At 40.5% G+C, this 18,719-nt stretch overlaps 1 protein-coding gene across 1 annotated transcript in view; it reads left to right on the top strand.

The window, feature by feature from the left end:
* vegfc (vascular endothelial growth factor c) overlaps positions 1-18,719 on the top strand; it is a 105,339-nt gene that overhangs the window by 14,821 nt on the left and 71,799 nt on the right. The window contains exons 2-3 of the mRNA XM_085356705.1: positions 16,874-17,114; positions 17,478-17,668. Of these exons, the coding sequence (XP_085212831.1) occupies positions 16,874-17,114; positions 17,478-17,668 (432 nt within the window). The remainder of the gene's footprint in view (positions 1-16,873; positions 17,115-17,477; positions 17,669-18,719) is intronic.

The following is an 18,719-nucleotide window of genomic DNA, read 5'->3' as shown; positions in this document are numbered from 1 at the left end:
AGCATGTAAATATAATAATAACCACTGCAGCCAAGAAGAGTGCCTGACGAGCCCAGTTGTAAGTAAGCTATTAAGACTCGACTGTACACTGTGTTCGTGTTTTCCTCCGAAAACAATAAGTTCCGTTGGAGCAGCCTTTCAACGCCTGCCTCTGTCTTTCGCAAGAAAAGTTGACCCACACAACAAAGTAAAGCTATTTTTCGGCTACGAGCTGACAGGCACCCCGCCATATTAGTCAGAGGTCCCTTTACTACAGTTCGGAGTCACGGACCTTCAGTAATAGTAATAAATCACACAGCAATAGTACATTCACGTTGTTGTAAAAACCACGATAATATATTAAGTAATCCAAAGTATTCAGAATACGTTACTGTCATTGAGTAACGTAACGGAATACGTCACAGAATAAATTTTGGGGCATGTATTCTGTATTCTGTAATGGCATACATTTTAAAAGTAACCTTCCCAACACTGAATATTTAGGTATACACACTTCTATCAAGCAAGCAAGTTTTGATTGTAACCCTTTTCTTTAGTATTTACTTTTAGCACATATTAATTAAACATCTGAAAAATCCCATTAACACAACATAAAAAACATAATGTCACTAGACAATCATTGTAGACATGAAGATAATTATTATCGAATTAAATTGCTCATATTCTTCATACCAACAAACTATCCAGAGTAAATGTGTGCTCAATAACAATGTTGATCCTTCAGATGAAAGTTAACAGGTGTTAGTTATACAAAATATTTGTTAGATACTGCTTTTGGTGTTTCAATGGGATTTGGTGACATTAAGAAAAAAAAAAACAACAACCCAAAAAACAGCCTTATCTTAAAGAATGCAGTCAGGGCATTTTCTAGTACTATATAACATGCTGCGTGCAACTCTCTGTGGCTATTTGAGTTTCATAGTACAGAAAGTGTACGAGTGTATGACATCTGACACAACTTGAACAATATCAGAATTGTGTGCTGGACATGGTTTAGTGAATAACTGTGAATAACTGTCTGGAACAACAGAAGTCTTTACTAACCGAATACCAGAGTAACTTCTCTGTGATCTCTGCATTATAAATATTATTATTCTTAGGTGATTTTCCCTGAAAAGTATCTGGAACTTGTTCTGTCAGTAAAAGTTCCAGCTTCAAGGTTTCTTGAGACTGCAAATTAGTAATTAATAAAGCAATGGCAGATAGACATAAAGCAATGGCAGCAGACACAATGCTACTGGACTTCGAAGATTAGGCATCACAAGAGATCTTAACAAACTGGAGTCGGAGACATCCACCTCCCCTATGAACAGCGTCGTCAGTTCAAGTTGAATGAGGCAAAACACAGTTTGCAGCTGTCAAACGCTTTTGGAGGCAGAGTTGTTCCAATGAAAAACAAGTTGGTCAATGGTAAGGCAATTTTATAGAAAACACACCGGCAGCAGCTTTTTCCTCCAAGTACAGGTTGATAGGCTGGTGCTGCATAAGCCGCTTGTTGCATTCCTCTGACTCACTTCCTCTAAGGCCATGTTCTCTGGGGGCAACCCATTCAGTTCTTAAAATGGTTTGACCTGATGATCCATGGTAGTTACAGTCTCTTCGTCTTCTATGCTTCCGCACGTTGTCATCCATTCTGATACACATAAAAACTAAGACAGGCCTTTGTCTGCCTGTGAGTACAGCTTTCAGCAGCTCAGCATTACATGTGTCACACATTGTTGCTGCTGTTTCACAGCTACTACCCGCTAAGAAAGCACCACATAAACTGCCACTCACCTGCTTTATTTCTACAGTCACTGGAAGGTTCACATAAAGGCCACGCTCCCTACTTTAATGACATTCAAATGCAAATGTAGTTAAAAGTAACACTGATGAGCTCTTTTTGACTGCCTGTGATATATTCAGATTTAACCTATACTTTACTAAAACTGTGGCTGCTGTGTTGTATTCTCTCTTTTCTTTTTTCAGCTAGAAAATCTTGAGCAGAAAAGCAGCATACTCAATCTGTAGCCACTGTGTGGGTTGATGAGTTTTGGAAGGCAGATGTTATCTGATTTATCTTTTTTATTTTTTATTTTTTTTAAATAGTGTGACAGACTTTTAAATGTGACATATTTTTTACGTTTGGGAAGAGAAATTACATGATTGTTAAAGTGAGATGTACTTTATCCCAGATTAGGGAAACTGTTCTGTTACAGCTGTTCAAGATAAATTAAACAATTAAATAATTAAATTAAACACAAAGAATAAATTTGAGAATTAAGCACACTTAAGAATAAATAGACAAATAGTGTAAATAAAAGCTTAAATGTATAAAAACACAATTTAAAATGGCTTACTAAATTAAAGTGAACAAACTTAAGTGTGTAAATTTAAGTCTAACTTGAAGTGATCCCCTGCTGAATATCAAAAAAGTGCAATAACATGTCTTAGTGTGCAGGGTGGGGAAAAAACTATTAAGATTTCAGTGTTGTGTGTGGTCAGGATTGTCCATGTTGGACAGAAATTTGTTCTGTGGCCTCCTTCTGTGAGCCAGCTTTCCTACCCAATTTATTTAGTCTGTTGATGTTACCAGCTCCCAAGCTGCTCCCTGGCACACCACAGCAAAGTACTTTGTGCTCAGGATTAGTGACTGAGAAAAGATCTTCATCTTTTTGCTGCACAAATTGAAGGATACTGGCTTCCTAGAGAAATAAAGCCTGCTTATCCCCTGTGTTTGTCCTCCTGTTGTCATTGAGGATGCCAAGTTACTCGTATTCCCATACCACATGAGAATCCTTTCTCAGAATAGACGCAGGCTGAAGTCAATCACCATCTCTCTGGTCTTATTTATATTGAGAATTTTCCCTTCCCAATCCACTCAACAAAAATCATACACTCAATGCTCTGCACCCCTCCTCCTGTCTGTGACTGATGCATCCAAGCCCTACAAAATCAGAGCATTTTTGTAAGTGGCATGACCCAGAGTTATACTAAAAGTCTGTGGCTTATAAGGTGAACAGGAATGGAGACAGCACAGTCCACACACTGCACAAGAGCAAATCAGAGCACTGCCAAGTCTCACGTACTACCTGACTTACGTAGTCAGTAATCCATAAGACAGTAGGGGAAAGTGGGGTGCCACCCACTATTTCTAGGGAACCAAAGAAGAAATTGGTCATGTGACCGCTCATTTTTGAAGAGTCAGCCACTTTACTCATCCTGCAAAGAAGAGAGCCTCTTTGAGAATTAAGCACACTTAAGTTCAAAAACTGATTTTTGCCTTTCAGAGTAAGGCAAGTGTGGCAGTGGCACAACTCACCCCAACTTATGAATATTTTAAACACATTTTAATGTAATAATATGAAAAGAAAAATAATGAAACTAAAAATAGATCAGAGTTTTAATTGGGAGGACAGGCAGGGCTTCCACTCCTTTAGAGCACATGGAGAGCAGTGAATGAGGTGGAGAAGGGGAAGTCCATTCATCAGGTGGCAAGGAAAATGAACATATTCAGGATGACATTAAAACGATACATGGAGAAGAAAAAGCTAGTTGGAAAAGAAATAAGACTAAAAAGAATATAGCCTCATTTCTTTTCCAACTAGCAGAACTAAAAGAACTGGACTTGCCAATCAAGTCTTTGACAAAAATATGAAGAAAGCGCTGGCAGATCATTTAAAAGCACTAGCAGCTTTTATGTGTTCTTTACTTTGTGCATTCTCAAAAGCCAGTTCACAGTATTTGAGTATGCACAAAGAAATGATATTTTGATCCAGCTGGCAGAGATATCAGAGGCAAAATCAGGTTGGGTTAAGTGTGCATTTAAGAAAAAGTAGTAGAGAACATTAATAATTATTTACCCAGGAAATGCTCATTATCAGTTATCAAAATGCAGATAGTTCACAGAGAAGCAAAATTGGGTACTTGGAGCGTAGAGCTTCAACTTTTCTAAATCTGAAAGTAATTGTGATTATCATTGTGAACTTTGCAGGCAAAACCAAATCCTACAACCGCGTTGGATTAGTTGAGGTTGATGGTGCCGACACTGGTGCAAAGTTTTTAAGGTGAAGTAGTAATAGGTTTGTGAATGGAAAGCCCATTTTCACTTTCAAAGAAAGTGATGGAGTCATCCCAAGAGAAGATGTGCATAAAAAACAAAAAACAAAAAATAAACAAACATAGGTGGCTGTGGCTCAGGTGGTAGAGCAGATCAGCTACTGATTGGAAGGTTGGTGGTTCAATCGTTGGCTTCCCCGTTCTGCATGTCAAATATCCTTGAGCAAGATACTAACCCCAAGTTGCCCTCCGATACGTTCATCGTAGTGTGAATGCAGATTAGTTTGCACTTGTGTTTAGAAGTGGGTGTGAATGGGTGAGTGTGGCATGTTGTATACAGCGCTTTGAGTACTCTGGGAGAGTGGAAAAGCGCTATATAAGAATCGGTCCATTTACCATTTACAAACCAAAAATAACCACACCACAAAAACTTTGCAGTACACCCAGAAGGGAGCAGTGGGTAGCATCAACAAGTGGGATGCTATGGAGCTGGCCAGATGTGTGAAGAGAATTCCAGTTAATTTTGTCTTCATTTGAATTTCATTTTGTTCTGAACATGTGTTCATGTGGTGCTAGGCCTTGTTTAAGAAAATTGACTTTTGATGTGCTCACGTGACACAGTTGGCCTTTGATGTTGTAAAATAACTTTAAATAAACCTTAAGTAATTTTGTGTTGATTTTGTCTAACTTTTATATAGCTAGACAGTTTCTGAGATCAAAATCTACAGTTTTACTTTCATAATCAATGGCACAATTTACCCAAAGGTATTCTCTTTGGGTAAATTGTGCATATGCAAATCACCGTGTGAAAGAAAGAAAGCAGTCCTACATATTTGTTAAATAATCACATTTTAGGACATGTTCTCATCAAAAATGACTCAAAGTGTTACAGGAGGCCAAGAAAGGCCATAAAATGATGATATTTACCAGAGGATGAGAAAATATAAACTGACTTTCTTTATTTTAAGTGAACTTTGCACTTTTTTGTTTAAGTAAATCATCAATTAGTTTCCATAGCTTGCTGTCCTTTGTTTTACTACATGCACATGTACTCAAGTCTATTTGGGATTGTTGAGTTGGAATATTTGACACAACTAAATGCATATACAAAAAGAAATTTTGTTATTTCATTTGGGATTTCTAATTGTACAGTTTTCAATTCTCTGAATTCTCTAAGTCTCATAATTACAAATATTACCTCAGGTCTCTGACACGCATGCAGGCCTCTGGCTTCTCAACTGATTCTTCTGTGTTTCTATTCGTATCAAAACTCCTGCTGTCTTCTGTTTCTGTTCCACAGGGTTCGGTGCTAGGACCAATTCTGTTTACATTGTACATGCTTCCCTTAGGCAGTATCATCAGAAGACATAGTATTCATTTTCACTGCTATGCAGATGACACCCAGCTCTATCTATCCATGAAGCCAGATAACACACACCAATTAGTTAAACTGCAGGAATATCTTGAAGACATAAAGACCTGGATGGCCGCTAACTTCTTAATTCAGATCAAACTGAGGTTATTGAACAAGGCCCTGAAAATCTTAGAAATATGGTATCTAAGCAGATTCTTACTCTGGATGGCATTACCTTAGAATACTCACAGAGACTAGCAAGGGCGTATTTCTCCTGTATTGGCTCCATTGACTCCTTGTTGAGAACCAAAATTGAATTTAAAATCATTCTCATCACAAACAAGTCTCGAATAGTTTGGATTCAGAAGACAGAGACACTCTCTACTAGTTATTATCAGTTATTATCGTTAGGTATTATTAGTCTTTGGTTCTCTTCTACATTGTCTCCTTGTTCTGCCTTGGGATGACTTTTGCCATAAATTGGATCTTGTGAATGAACTCTTGTTGTGAATAAACTACACTGAAATGCATTTCGAGGTCATTAATTTGAAAAACTACAGCTTATTCATAAGACATGTGCGTACTAAACACAGTCAATCACACAAGTTCTTTTACTTATTTTTCCCAGGGTAGTTGGTTTGCTTAAAATCTTGGAAACTGCATTGAACTCTTGGTTCAGCTTTAGGTCAACAAAGTGGAGTGTGATACTTCAAGGACATCTGGTGTAACAGAAATTTGGAACTTTTAGAAAATTTGAAAAAGCTTGCTGGTAAAAGCTAAAGAGCCCCTATCTGTAACAAAAATCCGTGCTGTGAGCTGTTCACTTTGCTGGATAATTAACCTCAAGGATCCAGTCAGATATGAATGATTGTGTTTTGATATCTGTCTAAGAATGTATTCCACACTCGGGAAAATTACAGCAGTTTACTACATGCACATTTAGAAGTTAATAGGCTAACACAAGTAAAATGATCAATAGGGTGCTTTAATATAATGCCAACCATTATAATATGGCAATGTCTGTGTTAATTTTCCAAAGTAGTTTCTAACCATCAAATGTTTAAATCTTCTAGAAAAAGTAAATAGCAGGAAAGGCCAAAATGGTGGCTGATTTGATGTCAGTTCTATTGAGTTCCCAGTCAGCTTTGTGATTCCTGCTCTGAAGTCAGAGCAGGAAACTGTGCCCTTTATCAGGTGACAAACAAGTCTTATTTAGGAGTATTTTGTTCTCAATTGTTTTGGCTTCCAGTCCTGCAACCCTGAACTGGGTAAAAGTAGGAAAATAGATGGATGGATGGAATTCATGCGACAGCTGGGAAAAGTTTTTCCCACGTAAAGGGTCAGAGTGTGTGTGTGTGTGTCTGTTTGTGTGTGTGTGGAGAGGGTGGGTGGTTTGGGGATTTAGACAAAAACAAAACAATAGTCAGACATATGGAGACATAAACATTAGGAGAAAGGAAAAAAAATCTGTACGGAGAAACTCCAGTAAGTATATAGAGACATGTAAGATAACATTACTACATTTTTCTAGTAGGAAAGTGTGTGCTCCACTTTCTGCTGTGTGTTCCTTCTAATTATTAAATGACAACATGTATAAATGCATGCATGTCTGTGTGTACAGTGTTGCTTGCACAAAACAGTTGTATTGTTACTGTCAGTCTGATTCTTTACATTGTGATCATTCATAAATATTATTCTAAACACACACACACACACACATCAGAAAAATACCCCTCTTGCTCCTGTGGGCAGTCTATCCTTTAAGCTCAGGTCCTCTACCTGAGACTCTATTATATCTGTATATTATAGGTGGGAATCACCAGACACCTACCGTGTCCCACCTGGAGCAACAGGGGAGCTACACGTTGTGGAAGAGAGCTGGAGATTCATAATAATTAATAATTAAATGTAGAGTGGTGTAGGGCTGTTCGATATAATGATATATATCGGCTGACAATATAAAAAAGTCTATCGTTTCATTTTATGCTATCGTTTGTTTTGTGGTGCCGCAAAATAAACTGTTTATGGCAATATTTTTTCATCGTTTTGATGGTCACTGTAGTGGCTATATTAATTTCTTAAAGTTCTCTCTTTCTCTTATATTTAATATAACCATACTACAGACGGACAAGCGCCTGCTTTTATGCGTTGTCGTTAGCAACAACGACGGTAACACCATCGCGTGTCCGCTTGTTTATGTTCCACATAAACCTTTCACAATAAAGCTCAAGATCCTGTTGAGACTTTTCAAAATAAACTGAATCACGTGAAAGAGCAGATTAAATAATAAATACTCACAAGTAGTGGTAGATACAAAGCCCTGTACTGCCCTATAGATTACATTAGATTAGATAAAACTTTATTTATCCCTCGGGTGGGTTCCTCCGGGAAATTCAGTTTCCAGTAGCACAGCACCGACAGAAGTTGCAGAATGTGAGCAGAAATATACCATATATACACAAATATAAATACAGAGAATACAAAAGGGATAAATAGAATAAATAGGAATAAGAATACAAGGGAATGGCACATTTCAAGTATTGAAACTGTTGGATATGAACAAAAACTATTGCACAGTGAAAAGGCACTACAGCTTACTTGTTCCCCCCTCCTTTGTCCCTGTTTCCCCTCCAGCGAGGAGTTAAACAGTTTGATGGCTGGCATGTGGGACAAAGGACTTTTTAAGTCTACTGGTCCTTGACTTTGGGAGAAGCAACCTTTCACTGAACAGACTCCTCTGGTTGTTTATGGCTGTGTGCAGAGGATGCAGAGGATGCCCAGCATGGTCCATAATGTCCATATTGCACCTTAATTTGTTTTTATATAAGTGCCTGGAATGAGTCTTCAGTTGAATGTTTTTTAATAGGCAAAAAATATTTAAATAAGGAAATGGCGAGTCGAATTTTTGTCTTTTTTTTCTATTTTTGCTGATCCGAAAATTGATCCAATCAGTGACTTAAAACCGTGATCTGATCTGAACCGTGAGATTTTTGATCTGTTGCACAACTAATACATATGTATGCATATGTATACATATGTACTGCATATATATGCATACATATGTACTGTGATTGCATGATCTCTACCTTATAATATAAAGAGCTTGCTGTTGTAATTTAAAGCTATATAAATGAAATTGAATTGAATGAAATATGTATGCAGTACAATGTAGAAGTGAATTTGTGAACCCTCATGTTTTCTGATTCCTATGATTCCCGTCAAATATGAGCCTGATTTTACATATTTGTTGTCATCGCATCAGCAAACTATTAAAATTAGGAATAAAACTCCTGGAAGCCCTGATAAGTATGCCCAATAATAAGGCTCGAGGTCCAGATGGCTTTCCTGCAGAATTCTACAAAGAATTCTGGACGATTCTAGCCCCAATTTCTTACAGAACGTTGTTGGAAATCAAAGAAAAGGGCAGACTTCCATCAAATATGCTTTCTGCAAACATTAATCTACTGCTAAAACCAGGCAAAGACCCTCAAGCTATCGTCCAATATCCCTTATAAATGTAGACCTTAAAATAATCTGCAAAGCTCTCTCAAAGAGACTGGAGAAAATAACCCCCCTCTTAATTCATCCTGACCAAACTGGTTTCATAAAAGGTAGGCACTCATCAACAAATACACGTAGACTACTTAATTTGATAGACTACTCATACAGTAAAAACATCGAAACTACAATATTTTCTTTAGATGCAGAAAAAGCGTTTGACAGAGTTACTGGACATTTCTATTTGCAACTTTACACAAATTTGGTTTTGGATCCTCTTTCATAAACTGGTTAAAAATATTATATAATTCCCCAACAGCTTGTGTCAAAACAAATGACCAGACATCCTCCAGCTTCTGTCTCCTGAGGGGCACCAGGCAGGGATGCCCACTCTCCCCTTCACTGTTTGCAATTTTTATTGAGCCACTAGAAGCAGCAATTAGACAGAATACAGTAATTAAAGGCATAAAATGCAAGAATGTGGAACATAAAATCAGCCTTTATGCGGATGATGTGTTACTTTTTCTCCAAAACTCACAAACCAATATCTCTGGGGTAATTGCATTGATAAACTCTTTTGCAAGAATATCAGATTACTCAATTAACTGGTCAAAATCTACAGTCCTTCCGATTAATTGCTCCTTCCATAATTCTTCTTCTACACCACTGCAATCGGGAAATATAAAATATTTAGGTATTAATGTTTCTCCCAAGCTTGCAGATCTAACTAAATTAAACCATATCCCGCTTTTAAAGAAAGTAGAAGGTGATCTGGCTAGATGGAAATGTCTACCCATATCACTCATGTGAAGGGTTGCCACTATAAAAATGATGGTCTTACCAAAAATAAATTATTTATTCTCAATGATCCCAACTAAACCACCACAAGATTGGTTCAGATCTCTAGATTCATGTATGTCCAAATTTCTTTGGAAAGATAAACCCCCACGTATAAGCTTAAAAACACTACAAAAGACCAAGTATAAAGGAGGATTAGAACTACCTAACTTTCAGCACTACTTCTTAGCCAACAGGCTTCAATTTATCTCAGGATGGTTAAAACACACCCTCTTAGATGAACCTTGACTAGATGTAGAACAAGCACTTTAATCTAAGAGATTTCAGACCTACCATTTATCAGCTCAAACATCCAACGACATGAATGCTTCAAAGCGTCAACATCAGCTCTTCTCTGGCAGCATGGTGGGAGTTTCTAAAATTGACGGAGTCTTCATTAATCCCATGCAAATGTACACCTATCTGGAACAACCCTAACATATTCCAAAACAATAATATGATAAACTTTCCAGATTAGAGTGGTAAAGGAATCAAATACTTAGAACATATATTAGAAGGAACAGAATTTATTCCATTTGACAGACTAGTTACACAATATGGGATCAAAAAGGAAAGATTTTTAGAATATCAACAAATTAAATCCATAGTAAAAAAGAAATTTAAATCCGGTCAAGCTGAACTACAAACACCATCAAGTGTGGTACAATTTCTTACTCTTAAAACCCCCAAATTACTATCCAGAATATACAGAATATTTTCTAAAACAGATAAATCAATACAGGGAGTGCAGAATTTTTAGGCAAATGAGTATTTTGTCCACATCATCCTCTTCATGCATGTTGTCTTACTCCAAGCTGTATAGGCTCGAAAGCCTACTAACAATTAAGCATATTAGGTGATGTGCATCTCTGTAATGAGAAGGGGTGTGGTCTAATGACATCAACACCCTATATCAGGTGTGCATAATTATTAGGTAACGTCTTTTCCTTTGGCAAAATGGGTCAAAAGAAGGACTTGACAGGCTCAGAAAAGTCAAAAATAGTGAGATATCTTGCAGAGGGATGCAGCAGTCTCAAAATTGCAAAGCTTCTGAAGCATGATCATCGAACAATCAAGCGTTTCATTCAAAATAGTCAACAGGGTCGCAAGAAGCATGTGGAAAAACCAAGACGCAAAATAACTGCCCATGAACTGAGAAAAGTCAAGCGTGCAGCTGCCAAGATGCCACTTGCCACCAGTTTGGCCATATTTCAGAGCTGCAACATCACTGGAGTGCCCAAAAGCACAAGGTGTGCAATACTCAGAGACATGGCCAAGGTAAGAAAGGCTGAAAGACGACCACCACTGAACAAGACACACAAGCTGAAACGTCAAGACTGGGCCAAGAAATATCTCAAGACTGGTTTTTCTAAGGTTTCATGGACTGATGAAATGAGAGTGAGTCTTGATGGGCCAGATGGATGGGCCCATGGCTGGATTGGTAAAGGGAAGAGAGCTCCAGTCCGACTCAGACGCCAGCAAGGTGGAGGTGGAGTACTGGTTTGGGCTGGTATCATCAAAGATGAGCTTGTGGGGCCTTTTCGGGTTGAGGATGGAGTCAAGCTCAACTCCCAGTCCTACTGCCAGTTTCTGGAAGATACCTTCTTCAAGCAGTGGTACAGGAAGAAGTCTGCATCCTTCAAGAAAAACATGATTTTCATGCAGGACAATGTTCCATCACACGCGTCCAAGTACTCCACAGCGTGGCTGGCAAGAAAGGGTATAAAAGAAGAAAAACTAATGACATGGCCACCTTGTTCACCTGATCTGAACCCCATTGAGAACCTGTGGTCCATCATCAACTGTGAGATTTACAAGGAGGGAAAACAGTACACCTCTCTGAACAGTGTCTGGGAGGCTGTGGTTGCTGCTGCACGCAATGTTGATGGTGAACAGATCAAAACACTGACAGAATCCATGGATGGCAGGCTTTTGAGTGTCCTTGCAAAGAAAGGTGGCTATATTGGTCGCTGATTTGTTTTTGTTTTGTTTTTGAATGTCAGAAATGTATATTTGTGAATGTGGAGATGTTATATTGGTTTCACTGGTAAAAATAAATAATTGAAATGGGTATATATTTGTTTTTTGTTAAGTTGCCTAATAATTATGCACAGTAATAGTCACCTGCACACACAGATATCCCCCTAAAATAGCTAAAACTAAAAACAAACTAAGAACTACTTCCAAAAACATTCAGCTTTGATATTAATGAGTTTTTTTGGGTTCATTGAGAACATGGTTGTTGTTCAATAATAAAATTATTCCTCAAAAATACAACTTGCCTAATAATTCTGCACTCCCTGTATCACTTCCTATTGCAAAATGGGAAGCGGATTTATCAGTTAACTTAGACCAAAACTTCTGGTCTCAGATACGCTTAAAAACCTTTCATTTATTTAGAAATCCCAGTCTTAAAATAATTCAATACAAAATACTACATAGAGTACACTATACAGGTCATCGGATGTTCAAGATGGGCTTTACGTCTACCAACAACTGCTCACACTGTCAAACCAATACACCGGACAATTATATCCACGCTCTTTGGTTCTGTCCACCAGTTCAGAAGTTTTGGCGCGAGATATGTGAAGACTTATCAAAGTGTCTGAAGTGTAACGTTCCAACTTCCCCTTTAGTGTGTTTGTTGGGCAGCTTAGATTATGTCACTACAGAAAAAAATATAGCCCATATGGTTTTCAGTGCCCTATGCATAGCCAAGAAAACAGTCCTCGTGAACTGGAAAAATAAAAATAATCTTAATTCTAACCAATATAGAAATTATCTAATAGATTACATTAGTCTTGATACAGCCTCTACCACCACATCAGATCAATTGCTCTGGGCTCCTTTGATCAGCTCCATCACCTATTGGGGTAGGGGGTCATAGTTTGGTCCCACCTTCACTGTTGTGATTGGTGTGAGGGTGAGGACAGGCTTGGGGTGTCGGGGGATTCCCCAGAGGCGTCTTCCTTGGAGGGCTCAACCCGGGGTTGTGGTCATGGCCTGTTAAGGGCTCTGTTGGCTCTTAGGTGATGGTTTCCTCGTGGCTGCGTGCAGCGGGGCTAGGGGATGGTCTGTGCTGACGGACGTGGGTTACTGACCTGGGAGCCTGGCTGTCCCTGGGTGGGTCCGGGGCAGGTGGGGGGTTCTGGGGATGCTCCGTCTCCGGGCTGGGGCCCTGGCTGGGCCTCGGGGGCTTGGGAGCTTGGATCCTGGTTGGTGTGTCGCCGGGGTTGTGGGCGGGTGGGTGTATGGGGGCTCAGCCCTGGTGCAGGATGCCACCGGTGCATCGAGCCACCTGGTGGGCTCTTCAACTAGTGGGGGAGGCTGTTACATCTTGCAGGAGGTCTCCTCTCTCCAAGAACTGACTCTGCAGGTGGAGAGAGATATAGGAGAGGTGGAGGAAGAACTCAGCCTGGGTGTCTATGGTCTTGTGTAGTCTGGAAGATAAGTGGATGATGGGGTGGGTGCAGTTTTCTCTGTGGTGGGGTCGGGTGGGCTGTCCCGGGCTCTGTGGGGCCGGGCGGCGCTGCTGAACTGGGCCCCGGTCCGGATGGGCCTGGGCCCCCTTTCCCTACTGGGGACAGCGGGGGAGCTGGCCCCAGGGAGGGGTCACCTGCCTCCCTCTCCCGCTCCACCACAATCACCCACACATGCAGGACCTTAGGGCAAAGGTGTGTCACCAGGGTGCAGGGGGACATCTGGGGGGGATGTCCCCCTCTGTCCCCTTCTGGCTGCCTGTGCCTTAATTTTATCCCACAACTTAGACATTCACATTACTCACACTCTCATAACACATACATATCGGACCTTGGGGGTGGGCATGCTACACGTCGTCCAGAAGACCATCAGGGTGTACAACCTCACCCCTGGCGTCATTGCCCACCTCTCAATTTTAAATACATGTAGACATTGAGGGCTATCAGGAGGGGCTATGCGCTTACCTGCTGCTCTCTGGCAGGTAGCTCCATGCCCCCCTGGCTTTTAAATGCACCTTAGGACACACATGCATCAACACTACAGGGAGGTTTGGAGTCTTCACAGACCCCCGTTCTCTGTTGCCTGTTGGGGTGGGGGGGCTGGGAGGAGGAGTTGGTCATCCAATTGGGGTCTGGAGTGTGGTGCCTCCCTGCTGCTGCGGAGTCGGGGCCGTCTGCTTCTCTCCACCCCAGGGAAGAGGGTAACACTACCTGGGTCTGGTGCAGTTTCCCCCTCCAGGGGCAAGGGTACCTAGACCTGGGGTATAGAGTACGCTTGGGGAGTGTGATTGAGTGTACAGTGTCTATTTATTTCTGTCTCCACGTTGGGTGAGTGCTGAGTAATTGCATATGAGAGCATGGTGGGAATCGATGTTTGTATCTGTGTGTGCCTGTATGCCTGTGTCTATATGTCAGGTTGGGTATCAGACGCCACCTCTCTGGGGACATCTCAGACCCTCAATGGTATGGAGGCCTATCTCCCCCCACCACTCCCCCTGCCAGTGGCGGACTCCCTCAGACATCGGTGCATTGGTGGTTCTTTGTGTCCGGGTACGGGCGTCCAGGTACCCACCGTCTCACTCCTGGTGGCTGCTTGTCGGGGCCTGGAGCCTGGGGCTCGCTCGGGCTCCTTCGGGTGTGGGGTACCCTCGGCCTCTCGGCCTGGGGCTCGGTCACTCTGGCACAGCTGGCTGCCGGCGGAGCTCACGGGCACGTCACTGCAACCCCCCCTGGCTTCTGCTCCGCAGCTGCTGAGCAACCCCTCATCTGGGGCTCTCCTCAGCTCTTTCCGGGATAGTGGCGCGGTTGCCCCTCTGTTGGTCTTCCTTGGTCTCCTTTGCTCTTGGGGCCTCTGATGGCCTTGATCTCCTCCATAACTGCTTCATGCCCAGAAGGACGGGGCTATGGCTCCCCACACCCTCTAGCAGATCATTACATGAAGGAACCTTTTAAATATAAGCTCGCTCACGCTCACAGGTGTACAGACGGGTTCTCACAGACACAAAGTACACCCTTTTTGGCTTCTACCTCAATGCACACTGTGCGCTGTCGATCTTACGTGCTGCACAATAATGTTTAATATTTAGTATTTACTGTTATATTCACATAGATCATTGCGATGATGTTATTTTTTATATTGCTCTCTTTTTTTGCTTGTTTTCTCTTTTTTCTTTTTCAACAGGTGATCCAGGTGATTGATATTTGTATTTTTTGTCTGTTTGTTTTGTTGGTTTTTGGTTTTTGCCCTTTATCACCGTCCCTCTTCCCCTCTCTTTTTCTTTCCCTCTTTCTTTCTCCCTTTTCTTTTCCCCAGTCAAGTCTGTCCCATGTTCAGCAAATGAAAATAAAATAAACAATAAAAGCAAAGGTGAATCAAATAGACCAATACGGCAAGGCTGGGATGGTCCATTTTGGTAAAGTAAATCCGTTGGGCATCTTTCTTTGCCTTTAGACAACAATTCTGATGGCAAAAGAACGAAACGGGACAGGCAAAAAAAAAAAGAAGAAAAAAAGACTAAAGACTGTTTCCAGTCTGTTTCCACCAATAGACTGGAAGTCTTTAGTACCCCACAGAGTAAATGAAAAATCAAAATATGTCATCCATAAACAGCATATTATCTGCAGTAGAAGATGGGATCTGCACAGACACCCAAGCTTGGAGAAGCAGCCAAAAGAATGAGTTAACCAAACACTTCTGAAAAGCTAAATGGAGTTTAGCCATTTAAAATGGGCTCACCTGTGGACTAATGCATTGATATGTCAAAGTCACCCAAAACGCACAAACTGACTGACGGAGTAATGGACTAGCAGCTCCAGTGTTATTTGAGGTAGAATTGATGTTCCAGTTCTCCGTTAATTATTATTATTATTATTATTTTGCATTTTGTTTTGTATTGTTTCTTTTTTCAGTGGGCTTTTTTAAGGTGTTTTAAATATGTTGTATGGCTGCCTACGTTCACAGCAGTAAATTGCTTTATCTATTCAATAACTCCATCAGACTAGAAACCTTATAAGTGATGCATACTGTAATTCTTCCCACCCTCCTGCCCTTTGGTTAAGATCCTCGTCATACTGACAGACATTTGGCAGTGAGTAACCACTAGCACGTGTTCTTCATTTGTGATATCCAAAGCAAGTGTTTGCTCATGGTAAACCAATAAGATGAACTGCCTCACTGATCTTGCACAAACTTTATTTGTTGTTGATGCAACAAAAATGTCTTGTTACTTCAGATACTTTTGTAGTAGAAAAGAAAAGTGTTTTTTCCCAGTGTTCCTGTGGTTTCACCCTCGAGTCTTCCAACTGGCAGCAGTAAGAAAGCTGCAGTGTTGTTTTTTTTTTTTTCTCCATACAGGTGACCCAGGAGTTCTTTTTTTTTTCTCTCTCTTCCCCCCCCTTCTCACAGTCTCTTCTCCCCTTTGGTTTTCTTTCTTTCTCTCCCCCTCTTTCTCTCATTCATTCCCCCTGTCCTATTTATTTAAAAAAAAAAAAAAATGACAAAGGATGAACTGAAGCTCTGCCATCACGTAATGTCGCATACTGCTGTTTCTGATGTCATTTACAAAAAAAAAAAAAAAAAAAAAAAAAAAAAAAAAAAGAAAGCTGCAGTGCTGAAGAATGCTGAAGAATCCTTTTCTATATTCATAAAAGTCATAAAGTCAAAGCCATTTAAAGTGCTCCCACAAAAACAGGTGATATACAAAATGAATAAAGGTCCCCAGTATACATAGGTTACATAGGAAAAGGCTTTGAGTCATTAGGCTGATAGTCTTGTCAGAGTCATATTTCTGAGACTCTGATTAAAGATTTTGTTGTGAAGAATTTAGGGGTATTTAACATTGACATTAAAAAGTAGGAAATTTTTATTTGCGTTTAAGAAAATAACCTTTAAGTTTTAGGGCATGCTTTGGACAATTTGAAATGAATTAGTTTGGGATGTTTGCCTTAACTCCAATATTGATTTGAATTGTGTTGATCCAAACTTGAAACCAGTCTTTGGCCTTGACTGTTACCTCATTGAAATTTCTAGCTTGCAAAAATACAATTTTACGATCATTCATTTAGGTAGAAAAGTGTTTCTAGCCCTCTTCATTTGACTATTATAAAATATGTAATAATTCTCAGTGAAAGCAGTGTTCTGAGTAAAGGTGTCTGTTTTCACTTTTAGGACACTTCACCAACGCCAGACTTGGAACAGAGTTTGCGTTCAGCCTCCAGTGTAGATGAGCTGATGAGTCTCATCTATCCTTCATACTGGGCTGCTGTGAAGTGTAAATCCAAACTTTCTGCTGCTGCATCTTCATCCTCCAAACTCTCCCAGCAGTCACAGGTCCGTCAGCTTAGGCCACTGGGTGATACAGAAGAGCCAACATTTGCTGCTGTCTACCTCAACTTGGATATCCTGAAAAGTATGTTTATGTTTTGTTTATTATGTTCTTTCTTCAAATTCTACTTCTTAATTCTTTCAGTTTCATAAAGAGGAGAGTGAGTCTTCTTTGATTTTGGATCATCTAGAATTACTATAATTAAGCTTTAGTGAATGTATCCAGTTCTAAATCTAATCCAAGGCCCATGCTCATTTGAGATTGAATGAGTCAACTAGGATTTGACATCTTGCACAGAAATCATAGCCACTGTAATAAAACAAAATGTATCTATTCAAATGATTGTTATTAGGTCTGCTTTTCTCTCCACAATATACATGATAAATACTACATTAGGAAGAACAACAAGTCACTGTAACAGTGGTCTGACTGTCTCTCTGTGTGCAGGTATAGAGTCAGAATGGAGGAAGACTCAGTGTTCTCCCAGAGAAGTGTGTATTGATGTGGGGAGAGAGTTTGGTGCTCCTACCAACGTCTTCTATAAGCCACCATGTGTGTCCGTCTACAGATGTGGAGGATGCTGCCACTCTGAGGACAAACAATGCAGGAATATCTCCACTGGTTACCTCAGCAAAAATGTAAGCACATTGTTTTATATCTTTTAAAATGTTTCCTTCTATTATTATTATTGATAAGCATTAGTAGTCCCCAGTCAGCACACCTTAAGACCACTTTGTCAGTCCGCCCCAGGGCAGCTGTGGCTACAATGTAGCTTGCCATCACCAGTGTGTGAATGTCTGTGTGAATGGGTGGATGACTGAATGTGTAAAGCGCTTTGGGGTCCTTATGGACCAAGTAAAGTGCTATACAAATACAGGCCATTTACCTACAATGTTTGGACACAATAGACAGATTCAGGACACTGATAGTGATTTAAAAGCTTTATTGAGCACTAAGTTAATGGCCTTGGGAACCGGTGGGCAGCATGGAAGTGCTATCTGTGAGAGAAAAGAGGCAAGATTACTCAAGGTCAACGTTGGAATGAAAATGTTGTCAGAGGACAAGGAATGGAGTTATCCTCGGGGGGGTCCAGGTTTGAGTCAATGGGGGAGTCTGGTTGGCTGGTGGATTACTCTGCCTCTCACCCTGTGATAGACTAGAGCACCCCCAAGGATAAGCAGAAGAGAATGGATGAATGGCAAAGCATGTAGTGCCAGAGAGTGGGCAGTCAGGTGAGGGAGGTTGATGATGGCTACTGAGCTCTTCCGACAAGCAGGTAAATCAGAACAGCAGATGAGCTTGATTTCAGGAAACGAGGAGCTGTGGAACAGACTGAAACAAGGAGTTAAGGAAAGCTGTGAAGTGATAACAGGTTTTCATTGGGATCCACATAGTGCCAAAGGAGGTTAAATGATCTGATGGAATTCTGCCATCTACCCAGTAAAGTACTGTACTCAGATTCAGCAGAAGTGCAAAGGTCATCAGTGCGGTCACAGGGCAGGCTGAGATGACAGCTTCAGCCATGACTCTGCCTGCGGAGAACAAAAAAGATATGGAAGTACAAGTGTGGAAATAGACAAAAACAAAACCCAAATCCTTTGAACTGCTTGTGTAATGACAGTTTTCTTTGATACAAAAATAACTGAAAGTTAAGGTTTTATTATACTAATTTTATAATAAATCACAGAT

Source organism: Diplotaxodon limnothrissa, linkage group LG6 (genome assembly GCF_057381915.1).
Source record: "Diplotaxodon limnothrissa isolate DT_005_m linkage group LG6, D_limnothrissa_male_GT1.1, whole genome shotgun sequence".
NCBI lineage: Eukaryota > Metazoa > Chordata > Actinopteri > Cichliformes > Cichlidae > Diplotaxodon > Diplotaxodon limnothrissa.
Note: the sequence above shows the minus strand (reverse complement) of the source record. Positions and strands in the feature narration are given on the sequence as shown.